At 42.4% G+C, this 25220-nt stretch overlaps 1 protein-coding gene across 4 annotated transcripts in view; it reads left to right on the forward strand.

Annotated features, from left to right (window-relative positions):
- Window positions 1-25220, forward strand: part of apba1a (amyloid beta (A4) precursor protein-binding, family A, member 1a) — a 62183-nt gene that overhangs the window by 26101 nt on the left and 10862 nt on the right. For all 4 annotated transcript variants that reach the window (XR_014894571.1, XM_085293251.1, XM_085293253.1 and 1 more), the window contains 6 exons: window positions 9554-9640; window positions 10076-10261; window positions 10335-10514; window positions 10759-10971; window positions 17140-17259; window positions 17362-17502. Coding sequence is in view for 3 of the 4 variants with exons in the window: in XM_085293251.1 (XP_085149377.1) it covers window positions 9554-9640; window positions 10076-10261; window positions 10335-10514; window positions 10759-10971; window positions 17140-17259; window positions 17362-17502 (927 nt within the window). In the remaining variant the exon portion in view is untranslated. The remainder of the gene's footprint in view (window positions 1-9553; window positions 9641-10075; window positions 10262-10334; window positions 10515-10758; window positions 10972-17139; window positions 17260-17361; window positions 17503-25220) is intronic.

Genomic DNA, 25220 nt, shown 5'->3' on the forward strand with positions numbered 1-25220 from the left:
TTTTACACAAAACAAAAGAATAATTATTTTATCGACACTCATACTTACAGACATATCTTGTCCAAGGCAACAACATTTTAAGGTCCGTATCAGCTTAGAACGATAACATTACGGTATCACTTTCCGCCATCTTTTATTTCTTCTTCACGTTCTCATTTTTTTCCTTTCCCAAAGTAACCGAACCCAAAGCAGCCACTAGAGGGAGCTCTAGGGCAGCTTACAACTATAATATCCGATTTAAGTTATAAAAGGCAGAACACTCCCCGCCTGGTACAATATAATTGTGCCACTAGAACAAACTTTTCTAATAAACATTTTGAACAGTTTAGGGCTATTTCAAACACTTATTTATCACTTGATAAAAGCAAAACCATATCAGTGATGGGTCTCAAAAACACATTTTCATTTCCATCTTTCACAGTCTTTACTTCTGCTTTTCGAACCTTATTGTCCTTGCTCTCAAATGTTCTTACAACTTTTCCCATGGACCAGTCATTTCTGTGTGCGAGAGCATCTTTCAATAACACAACATCACCAACTTTTATGTTTGTTTTATCATCAGTCCATTTTCTCCTTTGCTGTAGTGTTGAAAGATATTCACTTTTCCACTGTTTCCAAAAAGAGTCTGCCAAACACTGTACTTGCTTCCATTGCTTTGAGTAGAGGTCTGGCGGTCCAAAGCTTCCTGTTGGTGCAGATAATGCATTGACCTTTTGTGTAAGGAGCATTGCTGGAGTGAGAAGGTTTGGTTTGTCTGGATCTGTTGAGACTGGTACAAGTGGTCTTGCATTCATTATTGCCATTACTTCTGCCATGAATGTACTTAACACTTCATGCGTTAGTTGGACATGTACGGCTTTCAACAGAATACCATCTAGGATGCGCCTTGCTACTCCAATAAGTCTCTCCCACGAGCCACCCATGTGTGACGAGTGTGGGGGATTAAACAGCCATGTGCATCCTTTCTCTTGCAGGTATGAGTTTAGTTCTGTGTCCTTGTGATCAATTTGCAACTCATTGCATGCTCCAACAAAATTTGTACCTCTATCAGATCTGAGTATTTGAGCAGGTCCACGGATGTAGAAAAATCTCCTCAGCGCATTGATGAAGCTGGATGTTGACATTGTTTCAATGAGCTCAATGTGCACAGCTCTCGTGGACATGCAGGTGAAAAGCACAGCCCAGCGTTTACTGTCTGCACTCCCTCCTCTGGTGCGACGTGTGGTGACCGTCCAGGGTCCAAAGACATCCAGTCCTACACTAGTGAACGGTGGCGTTGGTGTCAGCCTGTCCACAGGTAAATCTGCCATCTTTTGGGTCTGAAGTCGTCCTCGAAGCTTTCGACAGAGAACACACTTGTAAATAACAGAAGAGACGAGCCGTTTACTGCCAATAATCCAAAATCCAGCACCTCTGAGCGTTCCTTCTGTTAGGTGACGCCCCTGATGCGCTACCTTCTCATGATAGTATCTAATAAGAAGGATGGCTATATGATGAGCATTTGGGATAATGAGTGGGTGTTTCTCATCTTTTGTTAGGTTAGCAGGTGCCAATCGACCTCCTAGTCTGAGGAGCCCATCTTCATCAATAACTGGATTTAACCTTTGAAGACAGCTTTGTTTTGGAAGTGGCAGATTTTCTTTTATGCATCTGTACTCTTCTTTGAACGATTCACTTTGTACTGTGTGAATGATGAACTTTGCTGCTTTAGACACTTCATCTGTGGTGTTAGTTTCACTGAAACACTTCCAGCCTTTACCTTCTGTGTTTGTTTTCTTGAATGATACTGCCACACGCTTTAGTGATGCAATAGTGCGACACAATCTCATCCAATGAGAGAATCTTTCAAAACGGCATGGCTCTAGCTGTGTTACTGAGGCTTTGGTAACAAAACTTGTTATATCAGGTCTGATCTCTGCATCTGTGTCAGGATCGATCAGTGTGAAACTATCACAGTGAGACTTCTCTATGTCGTGTTGTGTCAAAAAGGAAGGACCACTAAACCAGTTTGTAGAAGCCAATGCAGAAGCTGCAATTGGTCTAGTGGCTGTGTCTGCTGGATTGTCACTAGTGGCTATGTAAAACCACTGTGCTGGATGTGTAGTCTTTCTGATTCTAATCACTCGGTTAGCCACGTAAGTGTAGAACCTCTTTGTGTTGTTGTGTATGTAACCAAGAACAATTTTACTGTCTGTGAAAAATCTGACAGTGTCTGCTTCAATGTCAATCTCATCTCTAATGAGTTCGTACATCTCTACAGCTAACACTGCTGCACATAACTCCAATCTAGGAACAGTGTGGGCGGGTCTTGGGGCTACTTTGGACTTGCCCATGATGAAACCTGTGTGCCACTGACCTTCACCATCAATAGCTCTCAGATATGCCACTGCTCCTATGGCCATGGTGGAGGCATCTGAAAATATGCACAGTTCTTTTTTCACAGCAATGGCCTGGGAGAACGAGAGGTAGCACCTCGGTATCTGTAGCCGCTCAAGATCCTTCAATGAGCTTCTCCATCTGCTCCATTCATCTTCTTTTTCTGCAGGAAGTGATTCATCCCAGTCCTTTTGCTCTGAGGTCAATTCACGGAGAAGAGCTTTTCCCTGCATTGTGATGGGTGACACGAAACCCAGCGGGTCATACAGACTGTTAACAGTGGCCAAGACACCTCTCCTGGTGAACGGCTTTTGTTCAGTGGTGACGTGAAAGGTAAAACAGTCCTTTTTAAGATTCCACAGTACCCCCAAGCTCCTTTGCAGGGGTATGTCGTCCAACTCTAAATCCAAGTCTTTTAGATCCTTGGCTCTCTCGGCAGCAGGAAACGCTTCCACTACTTTGTGGTCATTAGAGGCTATTTTATGTAGCCTTAAGTTTGACTGTGCCAGCATCTTTTGAGCGCTTGTGAGTGTCTCAACAGCTTCTTCCACTGTTGCTGTGGATGCGAGACCATCATCAACGTAAAAATGTCTCATTACAAACTGCTTTGCATCATGTCCGTGCTTTTCTTCTCCCTCGACTGCAGCACGCCTCATACAATAAATAGCCACAGCTGGGGAAGGGCTATTCCCAAAAACATGAACCCTCATTCTATAGTCACAAATACCTTGGTCGGGATCATTATCTTTATACCAAAGGAATCTCAGATAATCCCTATGATCCTCTCTCACTTCAAAACAATAAAACATTTGTTGCACATCAGCTGAAAATGCTACAGGCTCTTTCCTAAAACGCATAAGGACACCCAGCAGTGTGTTATTTAGGTCGGGTCCACTTAATAAGACTTTGTTAAGGGACTGTCCTTCAAATTCTGCACTTGAGTCAAAGACTACTCTCAGCTGATTAGGTTTTTGTGGGTGGTACACACCGAAGGATGGCAAGTACCAGTGTTCTTTGTTTGAGTCCAAAGGTGGAGCGACTTCTGCATGGTCATTGTCCAGCATGTTTTGAATGAATTCGATATATTGTCTTTTCATTTCAGGGTTCCGGTCCAATGTCTTTCTGAGAGATTGGAGGCGCTTGAATGCTTGCTCTCTGTTACTCGGAAGCTCTGGTCTTGGAGAGCGGAATGGCAAAGGCGCCACCCAGCTGTTACATTCATTTTGATACACCTCCTTCTCCATGATGTCAATGAAGTCTTTGTCCTCTACTGACAGTGCTGGTTTGTCATCATCTTTTGTCCTGTCAAAAACAGTTTCTCCCAGTTGATTGGTGTTTGTGTTTCCCCTGTCCTTTTTGGGGTTAGGTGTAGTGTTTAACTGGTGTTTGATTTGAAACATGTTAGGACATGGGCAGAGGTAAGAAGCACGGCCATTCTGAAGAATATGTGTTTTGAGAACACTCACACTAGGGGGCTTATGCGTCTTCCCCATGCAGGCTTCTCCAACTATAACCCAGCCTAAATCCAAACGCTGTGCATAAGGTGTATTGTGTGGCCCATTGATTCTCTCTCTGACTTTGTGTACCTGTATAATGTCTCTTCCCAAAAGCAACAGAATAGGTACTTGTTCTTCTACAGGAGGTACTTTTTCAGCTATCTTCTGTAAGTGTGAGAACTTCATGGCCACTTGTGGAGAGGGAATCTCTCTCCTGTCGTCTGGAATCATGTCACATTCAATCAGGTTTGGGAGTGGGAGCTTTACTTTACCATCCATTGACTCAATCATGAAGTTTACTGCTGTTCTGCCGACATTATCTGACAGTCCTGAGCATGTTCTGAGCTTGTAAGTCTCTGAGCGTGTCTTAATATTAAAGAGCTCAAAAAACTGCGACTTAGCTAGTGACTTGTTACTTTGTTCATCAAGCACTGCATACATCTTTCTAGCCTGTTCTTTTTCGCCTTCTGGATAGACTAACACAGGACTTATTTTTGAGCATGAATGTGGGCTATCTTCATCACCACAGACTTCTGTGCATTTGGAAACAACTGAGGCATTTGCACTATCCTGTGTCTCCCCGCCATCATCTTTATCAGCTCCAGAGCTCTCAGCTGGAGCAGGGGGTGGACCTGGATGTAGCACTGCTAAATGCCTGTCGCTACCACAGTCCATGCATTTTATTTGAGCCCTGCAGTCCCTTGCTAAATGTTGAGTAGAGCCACAGCATTTAAAACAGATTCTGTTCTCTTTTAAAAATGACTTGCGCTCATCTATGGGCTTTGCTCTAAAACTCTTGCACCTTTTAAGAGGGTGAGGCTTCTTATGTATTGGGCATACCTTGTCAGGGCTTTCTATAGGCTTGCTGTAACTATTTTGAGGTGAACTAGTGTCTGTAGGAATGTCCGTTTTGTGTACACTAATCACTTGCCTGTTACTGCCTCTGAAGCTTTTCTCCTTCTTGAAGCTTGTGTCGGCAGGAGGTGTGATGACAAAGCTTGGGTCGTTTCTTATTTTGGCTTGTTGTCTTACAAACTTTGAAAAGACACTGAAAGGGGGGAAAACAACTTTATGTTCTTCTTTGTACTTTGCTCCTGTTGCAATCCATTTTTCCTGCAGTCCATATGGTAACTTTTCGATAATGGGGTTGACTCCGCGAGCTGTGTCCAAATATGAGAGGCCTGGTAGATATCCTCCATCTTTTGCACATTCTATTTCCTGCAGAACGTCACCCAGCTCTCTTAACTTTGTGTTGTCTCTGTTGTTTAGTTTGGGAAACTGTTCAATCTTTTTTAACAGTGCATTTTCTACCACTTCTGGAGATCCATAACATTCCTCGAGTCTTTGCCACACAAGGTTGAGAGCTGCAGCTGGATTAAAGACATGGACTGATCGGATTCTTTTGGCCTGGTGACCAGACTCCACTCCAAGCCATTTGACCATTAAATCTAGCTCCTCTTGAGCTGTAACGTGCAAGTCTTTAATAGCACTTTGAAATGATGCCTTCCACGCCCAGTAGTTTTCTGGGTGGTCATCAAACTGCAAAAGTCCAGTACTTAACATTTCCCTCCGTGTCAGGTATCTTGTAATATCCTGGACACCCTGTGTCTCTGTTGATGTTTGAAGAGTGTTGTACGGATAAGGTTTGGGGGAATCCAGTCTCTCTCTCTGTTGTGTTTGGAGTTCCACTTTAACATTAGCCTTTTGAGCACTGTGTGAGCAGTCATTGTCTATATCTGCATTCATAGCCATTTCGCATTGTTCACGTGCAGCTTTGTGACAGGCAAGTGGATCTACTTTTAATTTGAATCCTTCAAGGCAAATATCTGAGTGTTTTTGTACATACTCTGCTGTGCGTTGTTTTGGACTGGCGGGTGGTCCCACCAATGGATAGCGCAGTTCACTCTTTGAGAGTCCCTCCTCCTCTTCTTCATAAACTGCAACCTCTGCTTCTGCAACTGCAACAGCCTTTTGACAGCTCAAAACATGTAAATTTGCCTCAAGTTCAGTTTTTTGTTTCATTATAGCTGCTTCTCTTTCTGAATACGCCAGCTGTGCACGTGCAGCCTCTGCTTTTGCTCGTGCTTTAAGTGCTGCAGAACTTGTGGATGAACGCTTGGACGTACGCGAGCGTCTAGACTCCGCCTGTGTGTCTGCGTTGCTTGCATTATCCTTGTTCTCCATATCCTCTGCGTTGTGCACTTGTTTTGTTTCTCTTTGGTCTGGTGTTTCTTCCTCTTCTGGAAGATCCAGTTGATATTGCTTTCCTGACCGTAGACTCATAACTGATGTGCTGAAAATAGCTCCTCGTGGTTGTGCCCGCTGCGCTAATGTCTTTTTACTATGCTGTCCTCGCCCTGAGTCTCTTAGTTTCACCAGCTAGACAGCGAGATAACGATGTTCCAATAACCAGACTTATTTTCCTTTTTGCGCTGATTTATTGAAGAATGGCCTCTGACCATTGCCTTCTCTTTGACCATCGTAAAAATGAAAGTACAAAATACTGTATTAGCTAACTAACATTGTAAACTAGCTTGTTACCCTCTTACTGCAAGCTAACAAGATAAAACTTTCAAATGTACAAATTATCGTACCATTTTTACACAAAACAAAAGATAATAGTTATTTTATCGACACTCATACTTACAGACATATCTTGTCCAAGGCAACAACATTTTAAGGTCCGTATCAGCTTAGAACGATAACATTACGGTATCACTTTCCGCCATCTTTTATTTCTTCTTCACGTTCTCATTTTTTTCCTTTCCCAAAGTAACCGAACCCAAAGCAGCCACTAGAGGGAGCTCTAGGGCAGCTTACAACTATAATATCCGATTTAAGTTATAAAAGGCAGAACAAACAGTATTGCCTCATGCCTCATTCACACCCATTCATACAAGCACTTTCTTCTATACTTCAGTGCTGCTTGGCTAACATTCACACTCCGATGGATGCATAGTCGAGACCACGGTTTCCCAGAGGTGTAGGAATGCGACTTTGGCAGGAATGAACTGCACTGAGTAGGTTACAGGGAGAGAAACCTTTGACGAGCAGAAACCTCTCACCTGCAGTGCAGCTCAGCTCTGACTTGGGATGATCGTGTTTCTGGATGAAAGTGTGGAGAGCTTTAACTCCACTGGCTCTCGTTTTGTTCCCAGATGCCTCTCGCATGATGAATGTGGTAACGCTTTGGTCATCATGTAGTGCATACACGAGGATTTCATTCTCTGGGTCACTTGATGTAGATACCCATACTGGGACAACTGTAGAGGAGTACATGGTGTCCATGCACTGATCTGTTTGATGTAGCTTCATTTGTTCCTTCCGTTGACTCAGCGTTTTTTGAGTTTTTACACTCTCCCCATGCTCGTCACTGCACTCTCTCTCTTCCTTTTTGTGATCTTCCTGTAAAACTTTGGGTGTTTTCCTAAACATGTTTCACAAAGACTTCTTCTTTTGCAGCTTTTTGACTGATGTCCTGGTTAAAAACATCCAAAGCACTTTTTCTTTTTTTTGGACGTCTCGAACTGTTTTTTCCTTGAATTTCAACATGTCTGAAAACCACTGTATCTTCACAGAAGGTTCACCTCTTGATTTCCGTTTTCTCTTCAGAGTTCAGAACCTTCTGTGTCTTGCAAAGAAGTGTTTAGCTTTATTTCTGCAAGTCCACTTTCTATTTTTTACTGTCTGTTAATGGATTCATTGTTCTTTTAGAAGTGCTTTTATGATTCTTTTTATTGTTCATTAAAATAGCAAATAACAAATGAACTTAGACATTAAGTAGATGAGTAAAGGTAGCAAAGAAGGCGAGACTTGGTGGTGGAAGGAGGAAGTACTGGAAAGTATTTAGAGGACGAGGCTGACAAAGATGAATAGTCAGGAGTAGTTAGAGTCTAGAATAAAGACAAAGGAGGCAAAAGCACTAGAAAAGGCTTATCATGAATGTGAGACTAGACGGTGTGGAGGGCAACATGAAGTATCAACTTGCTTGAGAACATCAGTTTAATTTAAGTTGATGATGCTGATTAGATTCACTCACTCAAAAATGACTTGTGTCAGTTGGCTTGACAGAAAGATTTAGGTCCAAATGATGTGCAGCAGGAGGATTAAGGATAGGAATAAAAATGTAGTAACTCCAGCAAACAACAGTTCATCATCCACAAATAGAAAAAAACTCCATGAGCACATCAAGCAGGAGGGCACAAAAACCCAAAACAACATTCAACAGCATGAGACTGTGCGCCGTGATATTCATGGGAGAATTTCAAGAAGAAACCACTGCAAACTGCAGGCATTGTTGGTGTGAAAGCCTCTGGATTCTTTGCTGCTTTAGGACCCGGATGACTTGCAGTAATTGATGGAACCATGAATTCTGCCCTGTTAACAGAATGAAAATGTCCAGCCAAGAGTTTGTGAGCTCAGGTGGAGCAACGATCACAAGACAATGAACCAAAATACACCAAGAAGAAGAGATGCTTTGGTCTGACTTTAAACAGGCTTTTCATGCTCAGAAACCAAATAAAGATGCAAAGAAGGCTGGGCCAATCTTTGCGTGATACAAAAGACATGCTGTAAATGCTTGATTGCAGTTCTTGCTGCTGTGGGTGGAACAACAGTTATTAGATTTAAGGGAAAATGACTTTTCCACATAGGACCAGACCTGGATTACTTCATGATCTTAAAGGAAACATCATTTAAAAACTGCATTTTGCATTTATGTTGTTTATCACTGGTTAAAATTAACATTTTATCGATAAAACATAAATAAAACAAATAATATTCAAAAACCAAAAAATCATGAAGGGGCAAATATTTTTGGCAGCACAGTATATGCCCTCGTTTTTTCTTAGATGGGACAAAATAACTCATGTGATTTGTTGTAGTTTGTAGTTTGTGGAGTTTAATTATACTGCAGGATGAGCACAGGCTTATTTATTAATTTCATGTAATAAAATCAGTGAGATTTGGCAAGTGCAGGAACCTAATTTGTGTCGTGAAACTAAAACGATTAATAAATATTAATGATTGCTCAGTTTTGTCATGGTTCGGGGTCCTTTTGAAGCGTTTTGAGTCCCTTGTGTTTCTGTTGTGTTATGGTCCATTATTCTTAGTGGTATCCTGAGTTTATTCTGTGTTAACCTTTGTACATTTAGGCTCCCTCGCGTTCCCTCGCGTCTGCCTCTCCTGCATCATGTGTCCTTTTTTATTGTGAAGGTCCCGTGTTTTCATGTTCACTCTGTTCAGTCTGGCTTCCCCTGTCTTGTTATGATTATTCGTGTCAGCTGTGTTGCCCGTGTGCTCCCACGTCCCTCGTTACCTGTGTATTTATGTCAGCGTCTCCCTCAGTCACGTGTTGCTCCGTGTCCCTCGTGGCTCTCCGTGTTTCCTGGACCGTATTATTGTTAGAATTTCCCGGTTTAGTTTTGTATTGGTTTGCATTCAGCAATAAAGCTGTGTTACTTTGCGTTCACGTTTTCTTCTGTGAGTTAGTGTTTGGGTCCTATTCCTGCCTGCACACAGCCGGTTTGTGACCAGTTTAAACCCAGAACTTAAGGCAGTGCACTTCTCTGCTTTTACTGACCACTTTAGCTGTTTGGTCATGTTTGCCTAATCGCGTGTGCTGTACTGGTTTTGAGACATGTCACCGTGTCTAATGCTGCTTTCTGACTGTGTTTGTGCAGGAACCTGAGGGTGAGCCTCAGCCTCTCACAGAGGTGGATCTTTTCATCTCTACCCAGAGAATAAAAGTGCTCAACGCTGACTCTCAGGTACCCACTCACACTGCAGGCACACGTTTCCCTTTCATCTATATTACCGTTTAATTTTTTGCATATTCTGCAGTTTGTGTAGTGTTGTGGTAACATCTGTGTTAACATCAGATTAATGGTCCGTATGTTAGATCATTGGTAATAATGTTCTCTGAACAGATGAATCAAAGATGTGGTTGTTTTGCAACAGTTGACATGTTTGGCGCCTCATATTACTGTGATGCATAACAGTGGACAAAGCAAGAAGCTCATGTATATCGTTTATCTATCATTTTTATATGGTTTGCAAACGTTACCTCACTTTCCTACACCCACTGTTTATGGGGTTTAAATGCAATAACATATATTGTTAGATTCTAAAGTACTTACAACAAATGCAGAAAATCTGCGTCTTGTACACATGAGGAGGGCTGTAAATGTTTCTATGCCTTTAAGGAAACTATGATGGACCACCCTTTGCGGACTATCTCCTACATTGCTGACATTGGCAACATAGTGGTTCTGATGGCCCGGCGCAGGATGCCTCGCACTGATTCTGAGGAGAACGTGGAAACCTCAGAGCCAAGTCAAGACAGCAAGCGCCAGTATAAGATGATCTGCCATGTGTTTGAGTCTGAGGATGTGAGTCCAACAACATACTTCTGTCTTTGAAAACTTTTTTTCCAATATCTTCTAACTCTGCCATGTCCTCTAGGCCCAGTTAATTGCCCAGTCGATTGGACAGGCCTTTAGTGTGGCCTATCAAGAATTCTTACGGGCCAATGGCATTAACCCTGAGGACCTCAGCCAAAAGGAATACAGTGACCTGCTGAACACTCAGGACATGTACAATGATGACCTCGTGCACTTCTCCAAATCTGAGAACTGCAAAAATGTGAGAGGGCTGCATGTATTTTCAAACATTTCTGGTTTCATAACAGTATTTTTTATTCTGCTTTCCATCCACAGGTTGGCATAATCACGTCTGTACTGCTGAATATGTAGTAGAGATTAGAATGACAAATTAATATGGCATCCTTTTTTCATGATAGTTCAGACAAATGAATTCCAATGAAACGTAATTTAAAATGATTTGTTTTTGTTTCTCTCTGCCTGTCGACTGCCTGCTGTGACCACAGGTGTTTGTAGAGAAAGCTAAGGGGGAGATTCTGGGCGTGGTCATCGTGGAGAGTGGATGGGGCTCCATCCTACCTACAGTCATTATTGCCAACATGATGCATGCTGGGCCAGCTGAGAGGTCTGGCAGACTGAACATAGGAGACCAGATCATGTCAATCAATGGAACCAGTTTGGTGGGACTGCCACTGTCCACCTGCCAAAGCATTATAAAGGTATGTATGGTATGTGCACCCATTGGTGGAGGCTCATTTCCAGCTCTCCAATCTCATTTGGCTTCATGCTCAGCACTCTGTGCACCATTCAGTCTCTCCATCTCCACACTTCCTCCACTCATGTGTAATTCCATGAGATACAACAACCCATCCCCTACCTGAGCGTGTTCTCCACCCACTGCTTGCTAAGAATCTTTGCCTCAAAAACAGAGGTGTTAATTCCCATCTCCCTGCACTGAATTTGGCTGCAGATAAGCTGAAGGTCACCAAATGATAAGACCAGCAGGACCACATCATTTGCAAAGAAAAGTAAGATCCTGAAGCCACAGAAACAGAAATCTCCTCATTCTTGGCTGCTCTCTATTATATTCTCCATTAAAATTATGAACAGAATTGGCGACAAAATACAACCTTGGCATTCACAGGGAAAGAGTCTGACTCTAGCAAAGCAACCATGCTGATGTTACAGCTGTACAGGGACCAAATAGTCTGAAGCAACAGGATTTATAATCTATGCTCCCAAACTAACCACAGAACATTCCAGCAACATGATTATGAGTCTGCACCAAGACCACAGAGCACGTACAGACCAGTTGTGCAAGTGTCCCAGGACTAGACAGAAGTTGCTCCTTCTGAACTGAGTTTTGACAAAGGGACACATTCTCCCCTATGAAGGGCATAGGCCTTCATAGGAAGACTGAGTATGATCTGCTGAAGTTAGAGCAAGCATTTCATATCTAAGAGAGACCATCTCCACATCTGCCAGTCCAGAGGAACTACCCCCAATTTGGGGCAGAGGTGTATCCAGTACAACTTCACAGCATTCAGAGCTTTCCTGGAACTTAGGGGTCTAATACCTGGCGACACGTAAAAGCTGCAATGACGTCTGTTGAAGCAGCTTATCTTTACAAATGTTGGGATTTATCTTGTGCTTGAAGATGCTCTTTGGATTCAAAGTTCTCTCCCGGTTTCATTGGTCAGATGAACTTGTTTAGTTGTGTTTCTTACCTGCTAATTACATTCACAGTAGTGAGTCACTGTGATGCTAGAGACTCGCTAGCTTAGCTTGTAGCCGACTTACTTGCAGCATTAGCCTCTTCAGCGGTCCCTTGACATTGTGTCAGATGTTTAGTTACTCCTCAGCCTCATTTAGTAATAACTATATTTGTAATGAATGTAACCTGTTTACAGTTCTAGAGGCAAGGATCACAGAATTGGAGAGTCAGCTTCACACCTATGAAAAGGGCCCTGTAGTCGGTGCAGCTGAAGGTAGAGCATCAATACAACATTGGACTGAGCAGCTCTCGTTTCTATAAATCTGATCAAATTTATTAAAACGTGACTATCCACAGTTGGGACCAGGAGTTCCAGTCTTACACACCTCTTTGCAGCTTCTCTTGTTATGTCCATAAAACCCCATCCTCTGAGAGACCGTGTCAGCTCCCAGACCACCAAAAAACAAACCTAACATAAAAAAATCACACAGAAGGAACTATATAGTATCTACCACCAGAGATGGGCAGTAACGCGTTACTGTAATCTGATTACTTTTTTCAGGCAACGAGTAAAGTCAGGGATTACTGTTGCAAAAACGGTAATTAGATTACCGTTACTTTCCCGTAGGAACGCTGCGTTACTGCGTTACTAAAACCGTGATTTTTTTGCGAGAATGTCTCACCACAGTGACGTAAGCGAGTGCGCCGTTCGTGACAACAGCTGTGTGCAGATCAACAGTGGATCACATATCGAGTGCAGAGAGAGTATGAGCGTGCAGCGTTTAAAGCGTGGAAGTTCTGACCTTACTTTGAGTTTGATTCCATAAAAAGTGACAAAAACATTAGTGTCCGCTGTGCGTGGGAAGAAAACTTCTTTTTACAGCGAAAAAACCCTAAACTTCCAACAAGCACCGAGTAGCTACGACGTAATGGGAAACTCACAGAGAAACTCGCGGATTCTTCCACTGACCGCGGCACACCTGCACCAGGGTAAACCTCCGCCTACCCCACTCCTGCTTTACAGGTGAAAATAGAGCAACAGGACCGCTGAGTCTTTGACTTTATTTATTTTCTGCTGTGTTTTACTTGCATCTATTTGAAAGACTGAGTGTAAACACAAAAAAACATTATTTTATGTGCTGGAATGTGCAGAAAATAGGTTTAAATGTTAAACTAATTTCTTCCAGTCAGAGAATGTTGCAGATAATTAAATTTTTGCTTGATGCATAAAGTGAAAAGATTAAAAATAATAAAACAAGTTTTAAAAAGAGACTTTTCCATTTGATTACATTTTGTATGATGGATTATGCAGAAAAAGTAGAATTGGGCTGAAAGATCTATCGCTTTATCACCTACTCAGGGTGTAAATCGTGTCCTGAAGGCATGTAGTAATAGCCCATTAATAGGCAGATAGACAGGATGAGTTTGAGCTGTCTTACAAGCCTTATTGTGCACATCTAATAATGTACAATATACACTATCATCGAAAAGTTTGGGCACACCTTCTCATTTAGTGATTTGTCTTTATTTTCATGACTATTTCCATTGTAGATTCTCATTGAAGGCATCGACACTATGAATGAACACATGTGGAATTATGTAGTAAACAAAAAAGTGTGAAATATCTCAAAACATGTTTGATATTTTAGATTCTTCTAAATATCCACCCTTTGCTTTGATTCCTGCTTTGCTCACTCTTGGCTCTCTCTCTGAGCTTCATGAGGTCGTCACCTGAAATTGTTTCCAACAGTCTTAAAGGAGTTCACAGAGACGCTGAGCACTTGTTGGTCCTTTTGCCTTCACTCTGAGCTCCATCTCATCACAAACCATCTCCATTGGGTTTAGGTCAGGTGACTGTGGAGGCCAGATCATCTGGTCAGCACTCCATCACTCTCAAATAGGTCTTACACAGCCTGGAGGTGTGTTTGGACTCATTGTGCTGTTGAAAAATAAACTAAATGCAAACCTGATGGGATGACATGTTGCTGCAGCATGCTGTGGTAGGCATGCTGTTAACTTGTTATTTCTGAGGCTGACTTGAATGAATGTATCCTCCAGTGTCATGAAAAATACCGGTGGACTCAGAGAGCAGAACGCACAGAGGCACAGAGTTGAAACAATTTGTTTACAGTGAAGGGGATGAATTTTCAGGGACACTGTATATACAATAAAATGTGAATGTGGAGCCGGGATGTGCAGGTGAGGAGACGCACACCGGTAGCGCACTCGATCTGAGTGGAACAGGAGAATTAGGAGGGTCTTGCCCGAAACTGAGAAAAGCATAAAAGAGACTTTACCGAGAGTTGGAGAGCTTACTTGGTACTGTTTGCCAAAAACCTCCAGAAGGGAAACAAACCAAACGAGGCGACCGGGAGAAACAGACAGACGAAAATCCTGGTGAGGAAACAAAACTCGGTACAGTCACCAGCGAAAATAATCCACAGGCTCCAGTAGGCAGGCTGGCAGATTTACAGGCACTCCAGAAAAGTCGATACTCCGACACTAGTCGTCTGTCGGGCAGCTCCTAAAGAACGCTTCAGAAGAAAGTGTCTGAAGGGTAACAGGTGTGCCAGGTTCTTTGAGACATGTGAGACAGTTTTAACGTAGCGCTTGATGGTTTTTGTGACTGCACTCAGGGACACATTCAAGGTTTTATCAATTTCCCAGACTGACTGACCTTCAGTTCTTAAAGTAATGATGGGCTGTTGTTTCTCTTTACTTAGCTGATTGGTTCTCGCCATAATATGAATTCTAACAGTTGTCAAATAGGGCTGTCAGCTGTGCACCAACCTGACTTCTATACAACACAACTGATGGTCCCAACCCCATTAAGAAGGCAATAAATTCACAAATGAACCTTGACAAGGGGGCTACTTTCAGAAATCTAAAATATAAGACATATTTAGAATTATTATTAATTATCTCTTTGCTACATAATTCCATATATCTTGCTTCAAATACTTGATGCCTTCAGTTTGTATCTACAATGTAGAAAGTAGTAAAAATAAAGAGAAAACATTAAAAAAAATTTATATACATATATATTAGGGGTGCAACGATACACAAAATTCACGGTTCGGTTCGATACTTTGGTGTCACGGTTCGATATTTTTTCGATACAAAAAAAATGTTCATGCCTTTTTAATTTGTCATTTATTAAAATTATAAATATATATTTTAACTCAAAAGTACAGTTTTTAAATTTAACCCTAACCCTTGTGCGTGTTTTTTATTTTGACAGCGAATGCGCACCTGCGGACCACTTATGTGCAGCCCTGGTTATTTAGCTCGTCATATTGCAGCCACAGAAATTCTTTTGTCCATGAAACCATAAAGCTGCACTTTCTTTTTGCCTTATAGTCTGATTTGTCATAACTTCTCCGTTTTGTGGTAAGTTTTTCTTTGGCTGTCACTTCTTCACCCTGACCTGTCTTATTTGGCTCAGCAGAACTGAAATATATATCCTGCTGCTTTTACACACGGACTCACATAAGCTCAGCGATTCTCTGCGCGATCAACCTCTCACATGTTTAAGCTGCGGGAGATTTCACTTGTCATGTTTGCATAGTAAGCTAACGATTAATAAGACGATGTCAGAGGAATTGGTGCACAAATTATCATCACTCACAGATCAGTGCTGTCGCTCTCTATACACAGTTCGCACGATTGCAAAGTGAAAGCAAAAACCAAGCACAAATTCAAACGCGACTTCAATATGTCACATATTGACAGTGGCTCACCGATGCCAATGACATAATTACCCAGCTACATTTCTGAAAGAATGCAAAAGCATTGACATATATTTTTCCTTCCTACAATAGCCCGACGGGCAGGGAAGAGATAGATTTTGGTAGCCCGACTGAAAAAATCGCTAGCCCCGGGACGTCGGGCTAGCGATATTGCGAGCCCTGTATCTGATTGAGGAATCACTCATCTTTGGAAAAGAGAGTTTATTACAGAGAAATGTCTCTTTCCAAAATAAAAGCTATACTATCCGCTTCTTCTGGGCTATATTCTCAGCAGCATAAGGAGAATCACGTGCTAACAGCTGTCTAAATGACTCGGCTAAAGTTAGTAGCATGCTTATTGTTTTTGTCTTTGCACTAGGATGATGTCGGCGTAAATGTGCAGTCATATTCGTTGTGTTCCCACTAGTGCTGTCAGCGTTAATCTGAAATGACGTTAGCGCCACAACACGGCAAATCTCCGTTAACGAGCTACCGCCGATCGCCCCGTGCATGGGGCTAGACGGCCAACACGTTAACGAGCTAACTGCGCTAACACACTAGTTCCCACCCATGTAATTGAGCATTGCATGGCACATCCAACATACTGTTTTACTTTAGTCCATGACTCGCTTACCTTCAGGGTCATACGTCACATGAAAACCAAAATAGTTCCAAACGCCAGATCTGAATGAGGGTGGGGGAGGTCCATGTTGTAAGGGGAGCTTAACTTCTGTCTCGCTAGCTTGCCCTGCGCTCTTCCTTCTGACGATGCTGTCTGTGTTGAGCGCTCAGTGAATCTGCGTTCGACTACTCCGCCTAGGCTGCACTGTCGAGCCTAGGCGGAGTAGTCGAACGCAGATTCACTGAGCGCTCAACACAGACAGCATCGTCAGAAGGAAAGTTGATAAAATAAATTACAAATTTTGTATTGTTCGATACATATGCGTACCGAACCGAAAGCACTGTATCGAACGGTTCAATATTGATACGAGTATCGTTGCACCCCTAATATATATATATATATATATTAGTGTGTGTATATGTAAAACTACCAGTGCAGGACTCTGTGTTGTGTGATCGAACACAAGCGTTCAATTTGTGGCTTGGACCGCACCATTTACACACTGGGGCATAAACCACTCCGAGTCTGCTGCTGGGCCTTGCAAAGCAAACACAGTAAACACTGAGCCAAGATGGTGCCTGGACGAATGAGAAGCTTGAACTACGGTGTCCTGTATGGGACAAATGCTCGAAATCGCTGCCTTTTTCCCATTATTTAAGCTGCCCTGCAGTGACCACTGCATAGGAGAGAGCGCTTGCTACCACATATATGTGTGTGTGTGTGTGTGTGTGTGCATATTATGTATAATATGTATACATACATTATTTGCTGCTGAATTTAATTCATCCCAATACTTGCTCTTTCCTGCTTCTCTTTCCTGTAGGGTCTGAAGAACCAGTCTCATATCAAGCTGAATATTGTGAGATGTCCCCCAGTGACTACTGTACTCATCAGACGGCCAGACCTGCGCTACCAGCTGGGTTTCAGTGTCCAGAATGGCATTGTGAGTAGTGTCTGCTCTGTTACATGATAACTGCAATTTTGTTACATTTCTTGAGTGATTTTATTTGTTATTTTTAAAGAAAAAGTGACATCTCTTCAACAGATTTGCAGCCTAATGCGTGGGGGCATTGCCGAACGGGGCGGGGTCAGAGTTGGTCACCGCATCATCGAGATCAACAGCCAGAGTGTGGTGGCCACGCCCCATGAAAAAATTGTCCACATCCTGTCCAGTGCTGTGGGAGAGGTAAGACATTGCATCACATTATACATAACAAGGAAATCAGGATCTTTCGATGCACAACAGTTAAAAGTGAAACACTGCAGTCTATTGTGCCTAAGGCCTTTCTGGGTGGTGCATTTGTGGGTTTCCTCTGGGTTCTATGGTAAATGGACTGATTCTTATATAGCGCTTTTCTACTCTCCTGGAGTACTCAAAGCTCTCTATATAACATGCCTCATTCACCCAATCTACACTCAGTGCTTTCTAAGTACACTCATACTCCGATGGATGCATCGGAGAGCAAGTTGGGGTTAGTGTCTTGCCCAAGAATACTTGGCATGCAGACTGCCAGGGATCGAACCACCAACCTTCCGATCAGTTGGTGACCTGCTCTGCCTCCTACAGCCACCCTATAGGTACTCCGGCTTCCTTCCTGGTCCAACGACATGCATGTAAAGTTAACTGGTTATTCTAAATCGATCATAGGTATGAATCCAAGGTGCACACAGCACTTACATCTATAGGATAGAGTACTTTATCAGTATGTGGGAAAAAGCTTTATATACACTGATCAGGCATAACATTATGACAACCTGCCTAATATTATTTTAGTCCCCCTGTTGCTACCAAAACAGCTCTCACCCATTGAGCCATGGAGTATCTGGCACCAAGATGTTATACACCACTCTGCATTGAATAATAACTTATTATTAATCTCTGGCTCTCTGCCACAGCATGTCTTTAATCCTGACTTCCTTCGCTCACCACAACCGGTCATGGCAGACTCTTCCTGTTAAAAGGGAGTTTTTCCTTCCCACTGTCACCACAGTGCTTGCTCACAGGGGGTCATATGATTGTTGGGTTTTTCTCTGTTATTTTAGGGTCTACCTTACAACATAAAGCACCCCAACTGTTGTTGTAATTCAGCACTGTATAAATAAATAAAATTGAATAAAACTGAAGTGAATAGATTCTTTAAGTCCTTTAAGCTGCTAGGTGGGTACCTCCATGCATCAGACTGGATTGCCCAGCACCTCCCAAAGATGCTTGATTGGGGTCAAATGTGGGGAATTTGGAAGCCAGTGAACACCTCAGACTCACTGTTGTGCTCATTCCTGAACCAGTTTTGCTTTGTCTCAGGGCACATTGTCCTGTTGAAAGAGGGCACAGGCATGAGGGGATACCATTGAAGGGTATTCCCTTTCCATGATCTACAGTGGCTTGCAAAAGTATTCGGCCCCCTTGAACTTTTTTTTTTTTTGTCACATTACAGCCACAAACATGAATCAATGTTATTGGACTTCCACGTGAAAGACCAACACAAAGTGGTGCACACGTGAGAAGTGGAAGGAAAATCATACATGATTCCAAACATTTGTTACAAATCAATAACTGCAAAGTGGGGTGTGCGTAATTATTCAGCCCCTTTGGTCTGAGTGCAGTCAGTTGCCCATAGACGTTGCCTGATGAGTGCTAATGACTAAATAGAGTGCACCTGTGTGTAATCTAATGTCAGTACAAATACAGCTGCTCTGTGACGGCCTCAGAGGTTGTCTAAGAGAATATTGGGAGCAACAACACCATGAAGTCCAAAGAATTCAATTCAATTCAATTCAATTTTATTTATATAGCGCCAAATCACAACAAAAGTCGCCTCAAGGCGCTTCATAGATACAGAGAAAAACCCAACAATCATATGACCCCCTATGAGCAAGCACTTTGGCGACAGTGGGAAGGAAAAACTCCCTTTTAACAGGAAGAAACCTCCGGCAGAACCAGGCTCAGGGAGGGGCGGGGCCATCTGCTGCGACCGGTTGGGGTGAGAGAAGGAAGACAGGATAAAGACATGCTGTGAAAGAGAGACAGAGGTTAATAACAGATATGATTCAATGCAGAGAGGTCTGTTAACACATAGTGAGTGAGAAAGGAGACTGGAAAGGAAAAACTCAATGCATCATGGGAATCCCCCGGCAGCCTACATCTATTGCAGCATAACTAAGGGAGGATTCAGGGTCACCTGGTCCAGCCCTAACTATATGCTTTAGCAAAAAGGAAAGTTTGAAGCCTAATCTTGAAAGTAGAGATAGTGTCTGTCTCCTGAATCCAAACTGGAAGCTGGTTCCACAGAAGAGGGGCCTGAAAACTGAAGGCTCTGCCTGTCTAGAGATGCTTTTTGAGTAAAGGTTTAACTACAGCCAGCTTGAAGGCCTGTGGTACATAGCCGATTATTAGAGATAGGTTGATCATATTTAAGATCGAAGAATTAATTAATGGCAGGACTTCTTTGAGCAGTTTTGTAGGAATGGGGTCTAAAAGACACGTTGATGGTTTGGAGGAAGTAATTATTGAAGTTAACTCAGAAAGATCAATTTGAGAAAAAGAATCTAACTTAACATCAATGGTACTAAGAGTAGCTGTAGATAATATTACATCTGTGGGATGATTACTGGTAATTTTTTCTCTAATGATAAAAATTTTATTTGTGAAGAAGTTCATGAAGTCATTACTAGTTAACGTTAAAGGGATTGTTGGCTCAAAAGAGCTCTGACTCTTTGTCAGCCTAGCTACAGAGCTGAAGAGAAACCTGGGGTTGTTCTTATTTTCTTCAATCAGTGATGAATAGTAAGATGTTCTGGCTTTGCGGAGGGCTTTCTTATAAAGCAGCAAACTATTTCTCCAGGCTAAATGATGATCCTCTAAATTTGTGACACGCCATTTCCTCTCCAGATTACGAGTCATCTGCTTTAGGCTACGTGTTTGAGAATTATACCACGGAGTCAGGTACTTCTGATTAGAGACCTTAGTTTTCACAGGAGCTACAGTATCCAGAGTCGTACGTAGTGAGGAGGTGAAATTATTAACAAGATAATCGACCTCTGTTGGGGTAGCGTTCAGATAGCTGCTCTGCTCTGTGTTGGTACAGGGCATTGGAGATGATAACAGTGGGTGGATTATATTCTTAAACTTAGTTACAGCACTTTCAGAAAGACATCTACTTTGATAAAGTCTACTCTCCACCTCTGTGTAATCAATTATTGTAAATGTAATCAGGAAATGATCAGACAGCAGAGGGTTTTCAGGAAACACTGTTAAATGTTCAGTTTCTATGCCATATGTTAAAACAAGATCTAGAGTGTGATTAAAGTGGTGGGTGGGTTCTTTTACATTTTGAGAGAAACCAATTGAGTCTAATAACAGATTAAATGCCATGTTGAGGCTGTCATTTTTAGCATCTACATGGATGTTAAAATCACCCACAATAGTTATTTTATCTGAGCTCAGAACTAAATTAGATATAAAGTCTGAGAAATCAGACAGAAACTCTGTGTAAGGCCCAGGTGGACGATAGATGATAACAAGTAAGACTGGTTTCTGAGTTTTACAGCTGGGGTGGACAATGCTAAGCATCAGGCTTTCAAATGAATTAAAAGTCTGTCTTGGTCTTTCATTAATTAATAGGCTGGTGTGAAAAATTGCTGCCACACCGCCCCCTCGGCCTGTGCTTCGAGATTTCTGGTAGTTAGAATGACTCGGGGGTGTTGATTCATTTAAACTAACATAATCATCCTGCTGCAACCAGGTTTCTGTAAGGCAGAGTAAATCAATTTGTTGATCAATTATTAAGTCATGTACTAACAGAGACTTGGAGGAGAGAGACCTAATATTTAATAATCCACATTTCACTGTTTTACTCTTTGGTTCAGATGTGGATACTTTATTGTTCTTTCTTTGTAATTGTTTATGTTTAAGTTGTTTGTTGCTGGTTTTTAGTTTGTTTTTTGTCTTTTTGGAAGCTGACACAGTCTCTATGGAGATGGGTTTTTGGGGGGTAGCAGGAGGAGAGAAGCTGCAGAGAGGCGTGTAAGACTGCAACTCTGCTTCCTGGTCCCAACTCTGGATAGTCATATTTTGGGGGGGTTTAATAAATTTGTCCATATTTCTAGAAATGAGAGCTGCTCCATCCAAAGTGGGATGGATGCCGTCTCTCCTAACAAGACCAGGTTTCCTCCAGAAGGTTTGCCAATTATCTATGAAGCCCACATCGTTTCTGGGACACCACTCAGACAGCCAGCAATTTAAGGAGAACATGCGGCTAAACATGTCACTCCTGGTCTGATGGGGAGGGGGCCAGAGAAAACTACAGAGTCCGACATTGTTTTGGCAAAGTTGCACACCGATTCAATATTGATTTTAGTGACCTCCGATTGGCGTAACCGGGTGTCATTACTGCCGACGTGAATTATGATTTTACTGAATTTACGTTTACCCTTAGCCAGCAGTCTTAAATTTCCTTCAATGTCGCCTGCTCTGGCCCCTGGAAGACAATTGACTATGGTTGCCGGTGTCTCTAGCTTCACATGTCTGAGAACAGAATCGCCAATTACCAGAGTTTGACCCCCGGCGGGTGTGTCGCCGAGTGGGGAAAAACGGTTAGACACATGAACGGGTTGGTGGTGTACCTGGGGCTTCTGTTTAGGACTATGCTTCCTCCTCACCGTGACCCAGCCGCCCTCTTTCCCCAGCTGCTTGGGATCTGCCGGGGAACAGCTAGCGGGGCCTACGCTATCTTCGGCTGCACCAGCTACAGGGGCCTGGCTAGCTACGGGTGAATGAAGGGTGCGAAGCCGAGTCTCCAATTCAGTAATCCTGGCCTCCAGCGCTGCAAATATGCTACATTTGTTAGAGATATCATTACTGCTAAAGGAGGCCGAGGAGTAACTAAACATCTGACACAATGAGAAAGAAAGTGCAGGAGGGACAGGTGAAGTAGCCATGGTGCTAACGAGTCGGCTACGAGCTAAGCTAAGCTAGCGAAACAGTACAGAGACAGTGAGTGAATACTTTGGCTATAAATTAGGTAGTGAGTACTCAGAAAGTGTGCTTCGGATGAAGCACGTGAAGATTATACTATGAAAGAAGAATGTATTTAAAAGTTTTTAATTGAATTGCTAAGCAGATAAGCTACTCAGAAACACCACTGTGTTTGAGCAGGAACAGGAAGTGATACTCTACCACAGAGCGAGCGAACACCAAGTGACAGCGCCAACAACTCATTGCTTCACCTGAACACAGCAGACAGGTCAGGGATAAAGTTATTGAGACATTTAAAGCAGGCTTAGGCTACAAAAAGATTTCCCAAGCCTTGAACATCCCACGGAGCACTGTTCAAGCCATCATTCAGAAAGGGAAGGAGTATGGCACAACTGTAAACCTACCAAGACAAGGCCGTCCACCTAAACAGACCTGGCATCTTTCCTGTTTCTTTACACCTGTATCCACTGGATCCACTGCACACTTGACCTTTTCAATGACAGCTGCTGCTGCTGGAGATCGAGCTGGTCTGACTCGCCTCTGGGTCTTGGGAGTGACAAGACTTTTGCCCAGTTCTTCCAGGAAAAGCCGACGTCGGTACAATACGCTGGCATTCCAGTGTTGGTTGATTTCAGTCCACAGGACATAGGCATTGTAAGCTGACACATCCAAAATGTTGTAGAAAATTACCAAGGGCCAACGAGCTGTGTTGCACTGGCAGCTGTATGTTGCTGTGACTTTGTCAAGATTGTCTACTCCTCCTTTGGAGCGAGTTGTAGTCTTTGTCTTGAAAGATCCTCTGTCTCTGAAACACCTTCTTCTTCATCACTATCCCAGTTCAAAAGCAGTGATAAAGCTTCTTCAGTTGTCATCCTTCAGGAGCTCATTTTAGGTGTGTTGAAATGACACGAGAACAGTGACAAGAACAGGGGAGAGAAAGTTTCTCACATACACACCTGGGTCTGATGTATATTCAGAGGCAGTCAAAACAAAGTACATCAAAGACAAATGTTTATTTTGGATCTGAAGAGCTTTTTACTTGCATAAAAGTGTGCGGGTCAAAATGACCTGCAACATCATCTTTGTATACAAACACTGCAAAGACATCCCAGGACCAAAGTGTCCATATTTTACACACCAGTTCATGACCCCAGATAAGGAAAAGTCATAAACCTTCAGTACTTTGGTCAACACAAAAACTGGAATGGGTCAAATTGGGTCAAACCCTAACCTTATCCGTAACCTTAACAAGCACTTTAATGACTTCAAATAGTGTTTTCCAAAGTGATTGAAGTAAAATGAATGAACGTGTAGATTCCAAATGGTTCTCATGTTTCCTCATTTTTCTGATCTCGTCATTTAGGGATGTGTCGGGTGCCTGGAAGCGTAATATGTTGACGATTTGTCACCTAGCATAAAATATTACGCTTTTGGAGTGAGAACGTGTTGCAGGATTCAGGATTCCAACAATGGCGGCAGCTCCTTAGTTTTAATATTACTCTTATTAAACTTTTAACATATTTTGAGAATGTAGCTGTGTAAACTTCAAATATCTGCTCGGTTTATTAAGATATCACATATTTGCCAAAGTCCTGCAACGTTTTCGGAGACGTTGTTACCCACCAGCTCGATAGCTGACCAGGAGGTCAAGGGTCACTAGAGCTGGCAAAAGCAGCAAACTTCCAGCACATCGTTTTCTGATTAACTGATTAAACAGAAGTGTGAGATGGTCGAGAATTTACGCCAGTGTCCTGTTATTAAACTCCTCCGAGACAGCGGTGACGCAAATCTGAAGGCTAGACCGTCCAATTTCACAGCCTCGCACTTCCGGCCTTCGAAGGACGCGGCCCACATAGACCGCGAAGGCCGGGTCCTCCAAAGGATGCGGTTTTGGGACACAGCTGCTCTTTTTTTGCTTTGTATCTGTAACCAGACCTTAACGGGAAAAAACTAACTTGTGTAAATATTTTTTTACAAACACAAATTCTCATCAATCGATGCACAAACATCAAAAATTCAGATATTTTGGTTTTCAAGGTTACAAAACTTCACAACTAAGCATTTGATTTAAAAGTACAAAATATTTATGAGAGCAATTTGAGCCCACAACGCTGCTCCTAGATACGGTTCTATTGCAGGTCTGTTTTTAGTTACAGATGTAAGTGAACGCTACAGAGTGATGCATTAGATGCATTCGAATAGAATAGAATTCAACTTTATTGTCATTGCACATGTCACACTTGTGACATGTACTTACAAGGCAACAAAATGCAGTTTGCATCGATCCAGAAGTGCTTTAGCCATGATATAGATATATTACAATATATATTAGCAATAATATAGATATGTAAGTATATTACAGAAATGGGTCTATTACGGTATGTTATAATGTACACGGTATGAAGTATGTTATGAATATGCTATAACTATAAGTATGTACAGGCTATGAACAGGATATAAACATGAAAACTATACAGAAATATGAAATATGCAAGTTATAAACAGTTGTAGAATTATAATTATCGTGTTGTACAGTATGATTGTCTATACAGCATTTACAGTAGTGCAGTTAAGATCAGTGAGATATGTGGATAATTTCTACAGAGGTATATAAAGTGCTAGTGGTTGTGAGTGGTGGTTCAGTCCATGTTATTATTGTGTGTTTGAGGGTACAGTTGTCCATTGTGTGTGTGTGTATGTTCAGTCCATGTGTTAACGTGGGTCAGATGTCAGGAGGCAGAGTTCAGGAGTCTGACAGCTGTGGGGAAGAAGCTGTTCCGGTACCTGGTGGTCTTAGTCCGGAGGCTCCTGTAGCGCCTCCCAGAGGGCAGGAGGGTGAAGAGTCCATGTGATGGGTGACTGGGGTCTTTGATGATTTTCCCAGCCCTTTTCAGACACCGCTTCCTGTAGATGTCTTTTATGGCAGGAAG

Source organism: Mchenga conophoros, linkage group LG12 (assembly GCF_057382185.1).
Source record: "Mchenga conophoros isolate Kocher_MC1m ecotype Shallow Benthic linkage group LG12, M_conophoros_male_GT1.1, whole genome shotgun sequence".
NCBI lineage: Eukaryota > Metazoa > Chordata > Actinopteri > Cichliformes > Cichlidae > Mchenga > Mchenga conophoros.